Source organism: Bos indicus x Bos taurus, chromosome 19 (assembly GCF_003369695.1).
Source record: "Bos indicus x Bos taurus breed Angus x Brahman F1 hybrid chromosome 19, Bos_hybrid_MaternalHap_v2.0, whole genome shotgun sequence".
In the NCBI taxonomy this organism is placed as follows: Eukaryota; Metazoa; Chordata; class Mammalia; order Artiodactyla; family Bovidae; genus Bos; species Bos indicus x Bos taurus.
Window position 1 is genome coordinate 57,626,410 of NC_040094.1, and position 17,972 is coordinate 57,644,381.

The window sequence follows — 17,972 nt, forward strand, 5'->3', positions numbered from 1 at the left end:
AGTAGCAAGGGGGTAATAGCTTTGAGCAGGACCTTGGCTAGCTCTCGAAGTCGGCTTTGTTTGTGATGTTCCCAAGGGGTGGAAGAATTCTCAACTGGGAGAGGGAGAAAATGACGGGGAGGGTAGCTGAGGCTGGAGAGGGGTTATGGGAACAGGTGCTGGAGGTCAGATGGTCTTGGAGAGGAGAGGAAGGAGTGGGAGAAGGATGGGGGTTCAGACACAAGAGCTGGGAGTCAAGGGCCACACTTAGCTGTGAAAGGAATGTCTGCAGCCTGGGAGTGAGGCGGAGATGTAAGGGAGTGACCGATGCCAGCCGGAGGAAGAGGCTGGCTACTGGGGATGCCACTGAGATCCAGCCCAAAGCTGGCGGCCTGGAGAGAGAGCTGGGAGCAGCACTGCCTGGAGGCTGGATGAGAAAGTGGGAGGCAGGGCCAGGCTGGAGGCTGAGGGAGGGTCAGAGAAGGAGGCCGGGCCTCTGACACGAGGCCAGAGCAGTTAGTTTAGAACAGGGTTTCTTATTTCGGCACTGTGATGTTTTGGCCAGATAGTTCTTTGTCGTTGGGGGGCCTGTGCTGTGCATTGTAGGATGTTCAGTCGCATCTCTAGCTTCTATCCACTAGGTTGCCAAGTTGTGACAATCAAAAATGTCTCCAGACATTGCCAAATGTCTCCTGGTTGGGGGGTGGGTGGCAAAATCCCCTCTCTGGTTGAGGACACGCAAGTCTATCCTGAGTGCACGATCACCTTATTTTTCAGTGAAGTCTTTGGACGAGGTGAAGGGCATGCTGACCCTGATAAACAGGAGGCCGAATGCCAGCACTTCGGGTGCGGGGAGGGGAGAGGGGCAGGCGAAGGTGTTTTCTGAGCCTGGTCCCGTGAGAGCACCTGTCTCTGGTGTGGCCTTAGGCAGCTCTGCTGAGTAGCTCCCACTTGCCTGGCCAGGCCCATTCCCCTCTCCTCCACCCTGCCCTTCTCTCTGGAAGCCCACAGCTCCTGGCCGGTGCCCTCTCCTTCTGCTGCAGCTCTAGCTACTTCTGGAACAGCTCCTTCTTTTTGCTCCTTCAGGGCCTAGGGTGAAAGTGGCTTCCAGCTGTTGATCGTCTCCCTCCCCTGCCCAGGGAGGGGGGCGCTTCACCACATCCTTTATCCTGCCACACCTCTGCACAAAGTTCCTTCATTAAACTCTCTTCAATCAGCCCCTCTGAGCATGCCATCTGGTTCCTGCTGGGAGGCTGACTGATAGAGCAGTTTTAGATCCAAGCAGCCCTCTTGGAAGGAGGCAGGCTTGGCAGCCTCTCCCACCTACTGCTCTGCTATATGTTATTGATGCTCTTTTGAAATGCATTAGCAACTCAGAAATGGCCTTAAGGTCTGGGAATGTGATTAATCAAACAGCTAATTCTCCACATGAAAAATGCAACATCAGAAAAGGCCCCCTTGCACACTCCTGGCTAATGATTAAAACCATCCTAATACAACCAGTGACTCACTATTACTGATCTGGGCCTGAGTGGGGAACAGGCTGAAGTTGGAGGCCCTGGTACCAGACCTGGCTACACAGCAGGCCTCCAAGAACACTCTATCACTTTGAGGCTTGATTTTCTGTTACTCCGGGATTGTGACTGGGATTGAATGGGCCTTGAGAAATGAGGGGAGATGACAGGAGTGAATGAAGCCCTTTGAGGGCTCTGCAGAGACCTAAGGTCTAATTTACAAAGACACACTGGAGGGGATAATATTTATGATGACGTTAGCTAACATCAATTCAGAACTTATGGCACATTTTTAACCTGTGCTATCTTAACTTAAAAATTATTTATTAGACTTTGCCGGGTCTTAGTTGCAGCATATGGGATCTAGTTCCCTGACCAGGGATCAAACCCTGGCCCCTGCATTGGGAGCTTGGAGTCTTAGCCACTGGACCACCAGAGAAGTCCCTATGTTATCTAAGTTTAATCTTTACAAGAAATTGGTACTATTTCCCCCTCATATTGTGAAGATAAGCCTTAGATTAAACTTATCAATGTCATATAGCTTGTATGTGGAGGAAGAAAGATTCAAACCTGGTGTGTCCAACTCCAGAATTCCTGTTCTAAACCACCAGAGATACTACCTGTGGGTAAGGAGCACTCTAGGGCTTACTAGGGTGTCTATCCTGAATCTCCTCTTCCTCCCACGTGAGAGGATAATAAATGGAATGTTAAGACAGACTCTTCATGTACATCCATTACGTGCCTGGCAGTGTGCAGACTCTGGGGATAAAAGTGTGATCGGGCCTCAGTCTCCTGGAGCTTATTGTCGAGTGCAGGAATCGAGAAACCTTTTCGGTCAAATGTTAGATGGTAAATATTTGGGGCTTTGTGGATGATATGGTTTCTGTCACAACTACTCAACTGTGCCATCAAAGTGTAAAAACGGCCAGAGACAGTATGTAAAGAAATGAACATCACTGTGTTCTATGTTTTTTGCCATGCTGTGAGACTTGTGGGATCTTGAGAGAGTCATTTCCTAGGCAGGTTGACAGGAAATCTAGGGGTCCCCAAGGAGAGAGGGGTCTGGAATTCTCAAGGAGGAAGAAAGGACAAACTTTTCACAGTCTTTGTAGACCAGGACCTGGGGACTGGAGTCGATGAAAATGAGAGGGTAACAGGCAGGAAGGCCAGGGGTCTCCAAATGGAGGAAATAGCCTGCAAGTGTCAGACATTTTTCTCTCTCTTAAGCGGCAGGAGGACACAAACTAGCAATATTTTTTCCTTCTCTATACAAATTTAAAGGGAGGTTTCTCTTAAAATACTGTGTTGCCATAATGACACCTGGTTTATTCTTGAGCCTAGAGATAACCAATGCCTTTTTCTTATGGAAATGTTCGTCTTAAGCTATGCTAATGTGCTATGCCTTTACCCCAAACTCTGTCTCCAAGTCGGTTCCGCTGCCTCTTGGCCCAGAACCTACTTGACAAACCAGTATGTTATACTCAGATACCGCCTCTTGGCCCAGAATCTACTTGACAAACCAGTATGTTATACTCAGATATGGTTCCCCTAATCTATGTAAATGAAACCATTTGTATGGTGGTCTGCCCTTCTTCAAGATTCAAGTTAATCATTTTATGGCCCAGGATAAACCATTTGGTGCCAAGATTATCCCAAAATGCATCTTATGGGTGAGGGGCCTGGTGCCATTCTGAATTTTAAGACATTCCTTTCTTTCATTAACAGACTGCTAGTGACTATATAACATCCAGCTGAAGACTAGCAGGGGGGTACTCTTTCTGCCCCCTTCTGATGCCTATGTCAGAAGCTTTCTCTATCTCCTTTATACTTTAATAAAACTTTATTACACAAAAGCTCTGAGCTATCAAGCCTCGTCTCTGGCCCCGGATTGAATTCTTCTCCTCAGGGGGCCAAGAATCCTGGTGTATTCGCGTGATTCAACAACAACCTTTCAATCTTAGCTCCCCGACCAGGTATCAAACATGGGTCCTGGCAGTCTTAGCACTGAGTCCTAATCACTGGACTGCCAGGAAAGTCCCTAAATTCTTTTTTTTAAATTTTATGTAATTTTCACATGTCACAGAATATTATTCTATAGTTTTAGAAAAACCGTTTAAGAATGTAAGTCATGAACTTGTAGGTTATACAAAGACAGGTGGTGAGAGGAATCTGTGCTACAAACCATAGCTTGCCTACTCCTGATCTGATGGGAGGAGTACAAAACACTATGGCTTATTAGAAATCAGAGCAGCATTTACTTCTCAGTGAAGGGAAGTAAGTGGAGGGGAAGGGAAGTAAGTAAAGGGAAGGGAAGTGTCTGGAAGGGGCAAAAGGAGCTCCTGCAAGTGCTGACCAAGTTCTACTACGTGATCTAAGTCACGGTTACATGGTTACGACTTGTGATGATTCATCAACCAGTACACTTATGGTCTGTGCAGTTTTCTGTTCATCATACTTTGTAAAGAACAAAAAAAAAGTCTGCCATTCCAGTTCTACAAGGATCAAAGCTATTAGCTACTGCAGTCACTCAGCAACAATGTTCCCTAAGGGGAATTCGCGATGGGGAAAAACAGCAATGTTCTGTGCTCTGTATGTTGCTGTTTTAGTCCCTAAATCATGTCTGACTCTGTTGGGACCCCGTGGACTGTAGCCCTCCAGGCTCCTCTGTCTATGGGATCACCCTGGCAAGAATACTGAAATGGGTTGCCTTTTCCTGCTCCAGGGGATCTTCCTAACCCAGGGTTCGAACTCATGTCTCCTGCACTGGCAGGTGGATTCTGTACCACTGATCCACCTGGGAAGCCCTGTGCTTTGGATATACTGGCCCCCAGATAGTTATATAACTAACGAAAAATTCCAGTGCCCCCAGATTCTTGCATCTTCCCATACATGGAAAAGCACTAAAATCATTAACTCAAGATGTCTGTTCTTTGTGGTTAACAGTAATCTTCTTATGCTTGATTACATGTTATTTCCAGTGGGGAAAAAAAAAGTTTATAAATATCCTGGCTCCTCCCTTACCTCTTTGAAGCACTGTCTCAGAGTAATCTGAGAGGCTGTCTTCCTGGGCAACAGTCCTCAGTAAGGTGCCAGAATAAAACCGAACTCACAACGTGCACATTGTGCATTATTCTTTCAGCTGACAACGTCAAATAAAAAGATAACTTAAGAATGATAAAGCAGTTTAATAAGTAATGAGGAGCTGGAGTGTTGAGGGGATAAAAACGGGCGCTAACCCTGCTTGGGAGACGACGGGTCAGGGAAGGCTTCTTCAAGGATGTGCCTGACAGGGCACTTGGGGCGGGGGGTGGGGGAGGCGGCATCACAAGTATTGGGTCAGATGTCACTAGGGCTGTATTTAAAAATACATCTTGTTCATTATGAATTTTTGCCTTAATCTTCATCTTTTAAAACATTGCATTACAATATTATTACCTCGATTTCTGAGGGTTTTGGCGCCCTCTTAAATTTTGCACTCGGGGCCAGTGCAAAATTCGCCTCCGTCTATTCCAGCTTGTTGGACGAGGGTGGCAGACCTGGCTCTGTCCTTAGTACGGAGGGCAAGACTCCTGCTGGTCCCTCAGCTTTGTAAAGGGAAGGACCGTTACGCAACAAGGTCACTGAGGTTTAAAAATCTTCCTGGCACGACCCGGACTCAACTCGGCGGGGTCGGACCCTGTACAACGCGCCGGAGAAAGTGCCACAGGAAGACCCTTTTCCCAGACTTCCGGACTTCGTCTTTATTACCCAATGGGAGGGGAGGTGCGCTTGAACCCGGCTTGTGATTGGCTGGGACCGAAACGAACCGGGATAGGCTCTCAAAGGGGAACGGCGCCTTGCGTCATCAGCGAGCGACGCTCTAGAGGGAGCAGGTAAGTAAACTAAGCTCCTTTCTAATTGGCTCGCTCTTTCAGGACGGTTGAAACAGCAATGGGGATTTGCTCTCCTCTAAGTCTAGGCTCCAGATAATTGGAGAAAGGGTGAAGACGGGGGAGAAGTTTATTGCGTCACTTACTGCCCGGAAGTCCTGGGGGCCGAGCCTTCAGAGGAAGGGGGTGGGTCGAGGGTGCGGGCCTCTCCCTGTGGGGCGGTGGGGATAGAGCCACCACGCTGTTCGGTCCTGAAGCGTGGGAGGCGGGCTTGGGGGCGGGGTCGAACCTGTGGGCGGGGCGCCAGAGGGCGGGCGGGGCGGGGCGGGGGCGGGGCCAGGGAAAGGCCGGGGGCGGGCCCGGGCCGGCGCGGGAGTGCGGGGCAGCCGGCAGAGTCTGGTCCCTGGGCTGGTTCCTCTTCCCAAGCATGGCTCCGCGCTGTTGGCGCTGGTGGCCCTGGTCGTCTTGGACTCGGACTCGGCTGCCTCCTTCCAGGAGCATCCAGAGTAGGAGCAGAGCGCCTCTAGGGCTGGGTGGGAGTTCGGGGAGGCCTGCGAACGATCCCGTGAGAAGTGGGAGCCAAGCCGGGGCAGGGCTGGAAAGGGGAGAGGGAGGGGACCAGGGCCGAGACTAGAGGGGTGCACTCATGTAGACGGAATGGGGGCGGTGTCCAGGGGCAGATGACGGCCTGTGCGGCAAGGTGTGAGGCTGCTGGGGTGAGACAGGGGTCAACAAAGTGCGAAGGGGAGACCATGATGTCCACAGGCATGAGAAGGAGTGAATGAGGGGGATAAGGAGGTCTGTGGGGCAGGAGGAAAGTCTGAAACAGGGGTCTATATGGGTGATAGAGGGCTCTGTGGAAGGAGAGGAGTTAGAGGAGGTAAAACGGGGGATTGTGGGGAGATCCACAGGGACGAGATTGGGTGATGCCGGGTCTCTTGGAAGGTGTGGTATTCTAGCTGAGTGGGTTGGGAAAACCCAGTAAGAAAAATTAAGCAGTGCTGAGCAGTCCTGAGCACCACTTCATGGGTGATGGGGAGTGTTGAGTAGGCCCTCTAAAGCGGGCTCTGGATGTGGCTGAGATGGGGGCTCTGGATGGACACACAACCTTTGGGGATTCAGATGGAATAAGGGACCCTGGCAAATGTCGAAGCTTCGAAGAAAAAGAGGAGGATGCATATGAGGGTGAAGCCTAGGAAACTCCATCTTCTCTTCGACATTTAAGTTGGGATTTGGCACAGGCGAGGGAGTCTTGTTCTGACCTTCCGCCCCCATCCCGCACCCTAGACTTCGGCCAGCACTTCTCCACACAGGAGCAGACCCCCCAGATCTGTGTGGTGGGCAGTGGCCCAGCTGGCTTTTACACGGCCCAGCACCTGCTAAAGGTAAGCCACTTCCCCCTGGTTCCTTTTCCCAAGATTCACCTGCTGCTTCAGTCCTAAGTGCAAGCCCCACTCCTTTGGGTTTTAAAAGCACTCCTGGATTCCTGATGGGGAAGAGGCTCCCAGCCCATCTGGACAGGACGCTTGTACATGCTTTGTCACCTGGGGCTCCCCAGTCTAGGTCCTCAGCTCGGAGAGAAGTGTGTTTACCTCCTGGGTGGTGGTTCGTGGCAGACAGTTGGCTATGCTTTCCTGGCCAGATACTCCAGGGTTAGGGTTAGGGTTAGGTTACTCCAGACATGGAGGATAACTTTGTCCTGCCCCTCATCTTCCCTTCTTTCTCCTCTCTCTCCTCTCTGTTCCCAATATCCTGCATCTTGAGGCCACCCGCTCTTCTCAAGGCCCTCTGTAACGTTAGGCACCTCACTGCACTCTCCTTGCCAATAGTTCCAGCCCTCCCCATGCCATGCTGTTTTTTCAGCCTGCTCTCCACTCCCCATCCTACCCCTTCTCAAGGCCCTCTGTAACGTTAGGCGCCTCACTGCACTCTCCTTGCCAATAGTTCCAGCCCTCCCCATGCCATGCTGTTTTTTCAGCCTGCTCTCCACTCCCCATCCTACCCCTTCCCCCCACCCCATGGCCAGAGTCTCAAGGTTTATAGTAGTAGCCTTGGCGGGCAGGGCCCCAAGGTTGCTGGTTACCCTTGAAACATCAGCAGGCCTTGGTGGGGCGGGAGTCGGGGATGGGAGAGGGGTGTGGGCGAGTTCAGCTGACTGAGACATAGGGCAATGACCTTGCTGTGGAGAGAAAAGAGAAAGGATGAATATATTAATTATACACTCTACTTAAAAAGTAGGGTGATCAACCTTCCCAGTTTGTCTAGGGTGTGAGGCTTTCAGTCTTAAAGCTGGGAGGGTCTTGGGGAGGCCAGGATGAGTTGGTCCCCCTGCCAGAAAGTGACCTAAGCTCACCTTCTAAGCAGCACAGGTAAAAGAGCTAATTACAGTGAAGTGACCAGTAAGAGCCTGGTAAGTGGGGTCAGCAGGAAAGTGCTTCCTGGAGAAGGTGTGTTTGAGTTGCACTGAAGGAGGCTCCCAGGCTCTGTAGAGGGGCTCCCACATGTGGGGCTTCATTACAGGCCAGTTTCCATGGGTTACGACAGACCTAGGCACTGGGAGGGAGACCAGGGATCTTCCACAGCTTGTGTAAGGGGAGCTGTGTGAGCAGAGCCTGAAATCTGGGGAGAAGGGCCTTCCAGGCAGGGTTCTCAGTGCCCCTAGTGTGAACAGAGGCTCTGCCCTGTGCCTACTTTCCCCGTGGGAGGTACTGGGGCTGGGCACCGGGGCCAGTTACAAGCTGGTCCCTGCCCACTGGGAGCTTCAGACTACCAGCTATGGTCCTGCGACAGGAACACGAGGCACGTTTGGGACAGTGAAACTTAGCTGAGTCAGGCACTGTCTACACAGCATGTCCTCACAGCATCAAGACAACTTGTGAAGCAGGTGGCATGACTCTTGCTTCAGAGGTGAGAATGCTGAGGCTGAGTGAGGCTGCCCAAGGCCCCACTGCTGAGCAGGGAAGGCCTGGTGGACTGAGCGTGTACTGTTGGATGGCAGAGCCTGCCCTTAAGGTCCATGCTGGGCCATTCAGTTATCAAGCACTGGACGCTGACATGATCCAGGACGGCTTGGCCCTGGGAACATGGGCATGAGCAGGACAGACGTGGTCGCCACGGTCAAGGACCTGACAGTCTACTTGAGGGGCTGTGGAGTAGAGAAGAGGGTTTACGTGATAGTCTAGGATTCTGATGGGCGAGGGGGCTCTGTGTACAGGTGGGACACCTAACCCAGCTGGAGGGGGTGATGTCCTTGATCTATTTCTAAAGGACAGAAGGAGGGGTGGGGGAGGAGGCCAGAGAGCCCCAGGCTCAGAGAACTAGCTGACAAACACCCAGAGGAAAGAGAATGCTGGTTTGGGGATGGGCGAGTTGGGGAGGTGGAAGGTGAGAGCAGAGGCTGGAGGAGGTGCGTGGGCCCAGGCGCCGGGGACCTGGGAGCCCCTGAGCAGGCTGGACTCCGGCAGTTTCTCTTGGTGCTGTCCATCCCCCTCTCTCCATCAGAGTCCCCTGGGGGACTGGTGAAAAGGCACATTTCTGGGCCTCCTTTCCACCTAATCAAGCCGTGACTGGGACCCAGGAATCAACATTTGAAAACAGCATGCCTCCCTTTGTCCTGGGCGTGCAGTTGCCACAGGTGGTTGGCTTCACCAAAGGGTTTTGGGGGAGGGGGTTGAAAGCACCCTGATTTCGTTCTGGAGCTCTCTCTGCCTGCAGGGTGGGAGGCAGGGCTGGTGACCAGGAGAGCAGTGGGAGCCAGCCGCAGTGGGGAGGATGGGGGTCCAATTGGACATGGTCGAGGGGAGTCAGAGAGAAACCTCAGCTTCTGGCTCAGGGTGGAAGGAAGCCCAGGAGCAGAGGGGGAGAGGTTTGGGGGAAGGGGACTGGCTTCCATCCGGATCGGTGTTTGGTGTCTCGGGTGAGCTGTTCAGGGGTCTCAGGCTTGGTAGGAGGGCTGGGCAGAAGAGAGGAGAATGTCATCAGTAAGTCCACAGGAATTTGAGGTCATAGGAGGGAGTGATGACACCTCCCCAGGGAGTGTCCTGGGCAAGGGGAGGGGGTCTCAGATTGGAAGAACCTCCGAGAATATTCTTGTTAGAGAAGGAATAGAGCAAAGAGGACCTGGGAAAGAACAGCCAGAGGGATTGAGGGACGGGGGAGAGCTAGGAGGCACCAGTGGTAAAGAACCCGCCTGCCAAACAGGAGACACAAGAGATGAGGGTTCGATCCCCGGGTCGGGAAGATCCCCTGGAGGAGGAAATGGCAACCCACTCCAGTATTCTTGCCTAGAGAATCCCATGGACGAAGGAGCCTGGTGGGCTACAGGTGGGGTCCCAAAGAATCACGACTGAATCGACTTAGCACTCATGTGAGAGCTAGGAAGGAGTGGCTTCCTGGAAGAGGAGTCCGGTCCTGTGGGAGAACCAGTGAACAGGTCCAGCGGGTTTGGTCTTATGGAGGTGGCCTTGGAAAGGGCCCTGTGACCTGGAGGGAAGGCTCCAAGCTGGAAAGAAGGAAAGATAAGATGGGAAGGCAGATAGTGTATACTGTTGACCTCCAGCCTAAGCAGTTTGAACCTTGTCCTGAGGCCGGGCAGCCAGGGAAGGTTCGTGAGCCCGGCGGTGAGACTCAGCCACCACAACTGCAGTGACGGTAACAGCTTTTGATTGAACACTCGCAGTGGATCTCGCCCGGGGCTGAGGGTGCAGGCCTTGCTCATTGCATCTGGAGCATCACGCCAAAAGGAATGTTCCGTGGTCCAGAGAAGTTAAGAATCATTCTAGCAGCACAGAGTCAGATAGTGGTGGCACTGGGTCAGCTCCCGCGGCTGTTGACTCCAAAACTTCAGCTCTTCAAGGGCAGAGTGGGGTCGGTGGGGCGGAGGGAGGTGGTTCTAGTACCGCCTGTGGATGGCACGGATGGGGAGAGTCAGCAGGCACGGTGGGCAGTCGGGGGGCCTGGACCTGGACACAGGCAGTGGGCTTCCCAGGTGGCGCTAGTGGTCAAGAACCTGCCTGTCACGGCAGGAGACAAGAGACATGGGTTTGATCCCTGGGTCGGGAAGATCCCCTGGAGGAGGAAATGGCAACCCACTCCAGTATTCTTGCCTGGAGAATTCCATGGACAGAAAAGCCTGGTGGGCCACAGTCCATGGGGTCGCAAAGAGTTGGACACAACTGAGCGACTGAGCACACACACAGGTGTAAGTTTCCAAGTGTGGGTCTCAGGTCATCCACAGGCTGGGCATTTCTAGAAGTGTCAAAGGGTTCTAGGACAGGGTTGTGTGTCATGCCTGACCAAATAGATGGAGAAGCTTTCCTGATACAGCTCCAGTGGAGGGAAAACTGCTGCCTTCTTCGGCTGGCCAACAGTCTCGCCGTCTCAATGGGCTGGTGGTCCTTGAAATCAGGCCTTGGCTGCCCTGGCTCTGGACTGCCCATCCCTCTAGTCTGGCTCTCTAGGCAGGTGAGGACAGATGGGCCTTTCTGTCTCCTGTGTCCTCAGCCCACTGAGCGGGCCTGTCCTGCTTTGCCCCGGGAAGGGCAGACTTAGCCTCTGCTTCAACCCCACCAGGGCTTCCCAGGAGGCCTGCCCATGCAGGAAATGTAGGCGATGTGGGTTCCATCCTTGGGTCAGGAAGATCCCCTGGAGGAGGAAACGGCAACCCACTCCAGTATTCTTGCCTGAAGAATCCCATGGACAGAGGAGCCTGGCAGGCTACGGTCCACGGGTTGCAAAGAGTCAGCCACGGCTAAAGCGACTTAGCATGCAAGACACTTGGCCCCACCAGCTGCTGCCCTCTCCCCCAGCACCACTCCCGGGCCCACGTGGATATCTACGAGAAACAGCTGGTGCCCTTCGGCCTGGTGCGCTTTGGCGTGGCGCCTGACCACCCCGAGGTCAAGGTGGGTGTCTCTGGGTTCAGACTGGGGGTTAAGAGACTTTGGTCAAGATACTGGAGGGGGAGGGAGGCTCCTGGACCTCATGGGATGACCCCAGGCTCTCTGGAGGGGGCGACACCCTGGACACTGTGGGGTGAGGGTGGCATTGCCATGGGCCCTGGCTCTGCCCCACCCTCTAACCCCCCACCCTGGGCCTGGCAGAATGTTATCAACACCTTTACCCAGACGGCCCGCTCTGACCGCTGTGCCTTCTATGGCAACGTGGAGGTGGGCAGGGATGTGACTGTGCAGGAGCTGCGGGACGCCTACCACGCCGTGGTGCTGGTGAGTGCAGGCGCGTGGGCGGGGGAGGTGGCGGCTGGGGGGACGCTATGGAGAAGGAGCTGCAAGGAGGCCAGTGGGAGCCTGGGCACTGGGCTGCCTGGCCCCTTAGCTGCCGCTGAGGCCTCTGGTTCTGTCCTCAGAGCTATGGGGCAGAGGACCATCAGGCCCTGGATATCCCTGGTGAGGAGTTGCCCGGCGTGTTCTCGGCCCGGGCCTTTGTGGGCTGGTACAATGGGCTTCCTGAGAACCGGGAGGTGAGTTTGGGGAGCCTTCTCCCGGCCTCTTCCTCCCCACTCCTCCGCTAGCTCTTGGCTCCCACAGCTGGGGGAAGGGGCAGCCACAGACCTGGGAGGCGGCTGGTGAGATGAGATATGAAGCATCAGGCTGGCCGAGGTGGGGAGGCTTCTGGGAAGAGGGGGTGATGGGTGGTGGGGGCGGGACCTGGGTTGAAACTCTGAGCGCAGAGGAGCCTGAGGCTATGCCTGGGGATGGGGCATGAGGCTGAGGTCAGCCTGACTGAGGCCCAGGCTGGGTGAGCCTCATCCCGACCTCTGTCCCCTAGCTGGCCCCGGACCTGAGCTGTGACACAGCCGTGATTCTGGGGCAGGGGAATGTGGCTCTGGACGTGGCCCGGATCCTGCTGACCCCCCCCGACCACCTGGAGGTGAGTGGGTAGATCATGGGCTGGAAGGGTGGGAGTTGGGGGTTACACCAAGGAGAGGAGGCCCCTGTCTACAGGGTTTGGGCCTCGTCCCTCCAGCCTGAACTCAGTGCCTGCTTCCCCACGTGCCGGGGCAGGGGCCTTCTAAAAGGCAGCTCTGTTGCTGCTGCTGCTGCTAAGTCGCTTCAGTCGTGTCCAACTCTGTGCAACCTGAGACGGCAGCCCACCAGGCTCCCCTGTCCCTGGGATTCTCCAGGCAAGAACACTGGAGTGGGTTGCCATTTCCTTCTCCAATGCAGGAAAGTGAAAAGTGAAAGTGAAGTCGCTCAGTTGTGTCCGACTTTTAGCTACCCCATGGACTGCAGCCCACCAGGCTCCTCCGTCCATGGGATTTTCCAGGCAAGAGTACTGGAGTGGGGTGCCATTGCCTTCTCCGAAAAGGCAGCTTTACCTCACGCCATTTCCTCATCACTTTCTGCACTACGTAGGCTTTTTAAAAGGAAAAGTTCTCAGTGTGCACACACCCCTCCCCCGCTCAGAACCCTCTCTTCATGCCTCCTATATGTGCACGTGTGTGCTACATCGCTAAATCGTGTCCGACTCTTTGCGACCCAACGACTGTAGCCCACTAGGCAGCTCTGTCCATGGGATTCTCCAGGCGAGAATAACTGGAGTGGGTTGCCATGCCCTCCTCCAGGGGAAGTGAAAGTCGCTCAGTCATGTCTGAGTCATTGCGGCTGTATAGTCCATGGAATTCTCCAGGCCAGAACATGGAGTGGGTAGCCTTTCCCTTCTCCAGGGGATCTTCCAGACCCAGGGATCAAACCCAGGCCTCGCGCACTGCAGGTGGATTCACCTTTAATTAATTTTTTAAAATAATTTCAGTTAGTTTATTTTTGGCTGTGCTGGGTCTTCGTTGCTGGGCAGGCATTTCTCCAGCTGCATTGAGCAGGGCCTACTCTCTGGTCGTGGTGCGAGGGTCTCATCGCGGTGGCTTCTCTCGTCTCAGAGCACAGGCTGGAGGGTGCGAGGGCTTCGCTAGTTGCAGCTCCCGGGCTCTAGAGCACAGGCTCAGTAGTAGTGGCGCTCAGGCTTAGTTGCTCCAGGGCACGTGGGATCTTCCCGGATCAGGAATTGAACCCACGTCTCCTGCAGCAGCAGGCAGATTCTTTATTACTGACCACCAGGGAAACTCACCTGTATTCATCTTTTAGCTCTCGGTTCAGTTGTCCCTTCCTCCAGGAAGCCTTCTAGGACCGTCCTGAATGGGTCTGCCTCCCCTCCTTCCATGGGCTCGGCTACTGTTTGTTTCAGAGCATGTTGTCACCACCACAGTGTTACACTTATTAGTGAATATTCGATAAGCCTCTCTCCCCCAGATCAGAAGCTCTGTGTGGCCGGCACCGTGTCTCTTTTGTTCTCCATTGACCCTGCCTGCTATGCCCCTTGCACACTTGGTAAACACTTGTTGAATGAAGATCGTCAGCCTGGTTTGCTACTCAGTTCAGTTCAGTCACTCAGTCGTGACCGACTCTTTGCAACCCCGTGGACTGCAGTACGCCAGGCTTCCCTGTCCATCACCAGCTCCCGGAGCTCGCTCAAACTCATGTCCATCTAGTTGATGATGCCATCCAACCATCTCATCCTCTCATCCTCTGTCGTCCCCTTCTCCTCCTGCCTTCAATCTTTCCCAGCATCAGGGTCTTTTCCAAGGAGTCAGTTCTTTGCATCAGGTGGCCAAAGTATTGGAGTTTCAGCTTCAGCATCAGTCCTTCCAAAGAATATTTAGGACTGATCTCCTTCAGAATGGACTGGGGATCTCCTTGCAATCCAAGGGACTCTGAAGAGTCTTCTCCAAAACCACAGTTCAAAAGCATCAATTCTTCCACGCTCAGCTTTCTTTATAGTCCAACTCTCACATCCATATATTACTACTGGAAAAACCATAGCTTTGACTAGACGGACCTTTGTTGGCAAAGTAATGTCTCTGCTTTTTAATATGCTGTCTAGGTTTATCATAGCTTTTCTTCCAAGGAGCAAGCATCTTTTAATTTCACGACTGCAGTCACCATCTGCAGTGATTTGGGAGCCCAAGAAAATAAAGTCTGTCACTGTTTCCATTGTTTCCCCATCTGTTTACCATGAAGGGATGGGACGGGTTTGCTGCTAGTTGGAACCATTTGCAGAATTGGCGGCAGTGCTCTGTCTGGCCACCAGAGGGGACAGTGTTGCCATTTCAGGCTGCCAACCTTCTCACCGCCCAGGGCCTGGACACCAGCAAATGGAGAGTCCCCTTCTATTGTCGTTTTCCAGTGACTTTAAGGTCCTCCTTTTGTGCCAGAAAACGGACATCACTGAGGCCGCCCTGGGAGCCCTGAGACAGAGTCGGGTGAAGACGGTGTGGATCGTGGGCCGACGTGGACCCCTACAAGTGGCCTTCACCATAAAGGTGCTGGGGTCTGAGGGCCAGGGGCCAGGGTCCCTTGGGAGGCGTGGCATGGCAGAGCTGCCCAGGGTGGACGAGGGGGAGCCAGGCAGGGCCCCCAGGGGCCCAGTGCCTTCCGTGGTGGTGGGTGGTGGTGGTGTCTCCCCTGGGCTGGGTTCTGGGGTGGGCTCAGGAGTGGACAGCACTCTGGACCTGACCCTCTCGCCCACTCCCCACTCCCACCCCCAAGGAGCTTCGGGAGATGATTCAGTTACCAGGAACTCAGCCCATGTTGGATCCTGCGGATTTCTTGGGTCTCCAGGACAGAATCAAGGGTGAGGGGCCCTGGCCTGGCTCCCCAGCTCACTAGGAGGGGATGGTCTAGGTCAGAGAGGGCTGGGGGGAGGGCATGTGGGGAGAGGGCTGGAACCCAGACACGCCCTGGAATGTCCTGCGTTGCTAACAGAGGCCGCTCGCCCGAGGAAGCGGCTGATGGAACTGCTGCTTCGAACAGCCACGGAGAAGCCAGGGGTGGAGGAGGCTGCCCGCCGGGCATCAGCCTCCCGTGCCTGGGGCCTCCGCTTCTTCCGAAGCCCGCAGCAGGTCCTGCCCTCGCCAGATGGGCGGCGGGCGGCAGGCATCCGCCTGGCAGTCACCAGACTGGAGGTGAGTCTCCTGTTCCCCAAAGACATCCCCGTTCTCAAGTCTCCCTACCCCCCAGCCTGGTGTTTCTCACACTCTACCCACAGGGCATTGGAGAGGCCACCCGGGCAGTGCCCACTGGGGATGTGGAGGACCTCCCCTGTGGGCTGGTGCTGAGCAGCATTGGGTATAAGAGCCGCCCCATCGACCCCAGTGTGCCCTTTGACCCCAAGCTCGGGGTCGTCCCCAATATGGAGGGCCGGGTTGTGGATGTGCCAGGTGAGAGGGCGTGGCGGGGGGACAGGGAGGCTCGTGTCTCTCAGGGCTGTTTCACATTCATTCCTTCATCAGGTGACATGTGCTAGGAAACTGTTCTGAGTCAGGCTCATGACTCAGCCCCACCCACCTCCTGGCCCTACGAGAAGTCCCCAGTGTAGCTGAGACGCCCACTCGTATGTCTGGTTATTAAATCGGTCAGGGTGCTGAGGCCTGCTCTGGGCTAGGCCAGGGCCGAGACTAGAGATTAAGCAGCAGCTTAATCCTCATCCTCTGCAAGTTAGCAGTCTGGTTAAGTACCCACATGTGCACTGCACTCAGTTGCTTAGTCCTGTCCCACCCTTTGTGACCCCATGGACTGTAGCCCACCAGGCTCCTCTGTCCACAGGGATTCTCTGGGCAAGAATGCTGGAGTGGGTTACCATACCCTCCTCCAGGGGATCGTCTCAACCCAGGGATCAAACCCAGGTCTCCCGCGTTGCAGGTGGATTCTTTAATGTCTGAGCCACCAGGGAAGCCCAAAAAACCACATACCTATCTAGTTATTAATTTAGTCAGTGTTTACTGAGAGCCTACTGAAGCAAGGTGACAGGACCCAGCTCCTCCGGGGAACGCCAAGATGCAGCGACACTAAGGTGTTAAGGTGGGGGGCGGTGCGTGCTGAGAACACCTGGGTGTGTTGGGGGAGACTGAGGGCAGTGGCAGCAGACGAGTGGGCCCCGCTGATGGGTGCTGGGGGCCATCCTCCTAGCATGTGTGTCCTGGGGCTCAGGCTTGCCAGGGTGTCCAGCCCACTCCCCATGCCTTCACCCTCTGTCACCCCCACACCCCCAGGCCTCTACTGCAGCGGCTGGGTGAAGCGGGGACCCACAGGTGTCATCACCACCACCATGACCGACAGCTTCCTCACCGGCCAGATTCTGCTACAGGACCTGAAGGCCGGGCACCTGCCGTCTGGCCCCAGGCCGGGCTCTGCATTCATCAAGGCCCTGCTGGACAGCCGAGGTCTGGGCCCCGTGTGAGCTCCCAGGAGGTTGCGGGGGGGTGTCTGGGGGAGGTCCCTGGGCCCGAAGGGGGCTGCTCCCCACTGGGGCAGGGGAGCAGGTAGAGGCCCTGAGCCATCTTCCCTCTGCCGCAGGGGTCTGGCCCGTGTCTTTCTCGGACTGGGAGAAACTGGATGCTGAGGAGGTGTCCCGGGGCCAGGCCTCGGGGAAGCCCAGAGAGAAGCTGCTGGATCCTCAGGAGATGCTGCGGCTGCTGGGGCACTGAGCCTAGATCCCAGCCCCGCTGGGTGCAGAGAGAAGAGGAGGGTGAGCCCAGATCCCAGCCCAGCTCAGAGAAGAGAGGAGGCGCGCTGGACAGCGGAGAGGCGTCGGGGTCAGCCTGAGCGGGACTCTGCACCCCAGCTGCGTCGTCTGCCCGTCCTGGCATACAGCCCTGGCTGCCTCTTCTCCAGGGGCGTGGGAGCACTTTCTGGAGCTAGGTCACTGCTGCCAGTGTGGGTACCTTTCAGCAAGGAGATAACCTTAGTTAGGGATGGAGGCAGGTACAGGCTGACCTCCGTCCCTCCTGTCTCTCTCCTGCTGGACTGTGGAGGGTCCCCAGGTCAGGAATATGCTGGAAATAAAGCACCTGCCACCTAGAGTCACTGGTTCGTGTGCGCGACTTCTTTCGAGGCCCAGGGTCACCTTCGGGCCGCAGCTCCCCTCCGGTCGCCAGGTGGCGCTGCAGAGCCAGCTCCCTGCCCCCGGGGCGGGGGGGGGCGGGGGGTGGTTTTGGCAGCCCCGCTTCGCGCCCACCAGTCTTCCCAGCTCGGCCCTGCTGGTGCGGCCGGCCTGCCTTCTGCCCGCCCTGCAAGCACACTGTGACCCCAGCCTGTCCGCTCCGCTCGCCCTCCTGTCGGGTCCCCGTCCCTGGTTGTCTCCAGCATAACCAAGTGCAAGACAAAAAGTGGGAGCCAGGGCGCCGGGCGGCGCTTGCCCCACGCGTCCCTGTGGCCCCTCGGACTTGCCGGGGTCCCCCGCTCTCTCATTCCCAATGCCTCCCCGCCTTGTTGCTTTCCAGCCAGATAGGTCTTTGAAAAATAGCACCCCGGTGTCCCTAGCGTGTTCATCATCTTTTTACCAGCCCCCCAAGCTGCCGGCCTCACTTTACAGACCAGGGGGGAATCCTCGAAATTAACCAGCCCAAGGTCACACACCCACTGAGCCTGGGGCTCGAACCCAGGGCTGCGGGTAGCCTGTTTTCTCCGAGGCCGTAGGGTCTGGGGACATGGGGAGAAGGGACACGCCGGCGGGGTGGGCCGGCCGGGGCGGGGCGGAGGCGGCGGGCCCCGGTGGGGCGGGCCCGCGCGGGTGGCGGCGGCGGCGGCCAGCGCTCCGA

General features: G+C 55.5%; 1 protein-coding gene across 1 annotated transcript; it reads left to right on the forward strand.

Moving 5' to 3' along the window:
• Nucleotides 1-5,708: 5,708 nt before the first annotated feature.
• On the forward strand, nucleotides 5,709-17,238 carry FDXR (ferredoxin reductase). The gene is made up of 12 exons (XM_027518844.1): nucleotides 5,709-5,868; nucleotides 6,650-6,747; nucleotides 11,170-11,265; nucleotides 11,464-11,586; nucleotides 11,727-11,840; nucleotides 12,149-12,250; nucleotides 14,589-14,696; nucleotides 14,923-15,007; nucleotides 15,139-15,338; nucleotides 15,422-15,593; nucleotides 16,425-16,595; nucleotides 16,729-17,238. The coding sequence occupies exons 1-12, from the start codon at nucleotides 5,790-5,792 to the stop codon at nucleotides 16,857-16,859; spliced, it is 1,479 nt and encodes a 492-aa protein (XP_027374645.1). The 5' UTR covers nucleotides 5,709-5,789; the 3' UTR covers nucleotides 16,860-17,238.
• Nucleotides 17,239-17,972: the final 734 nt, after the last annotated feature.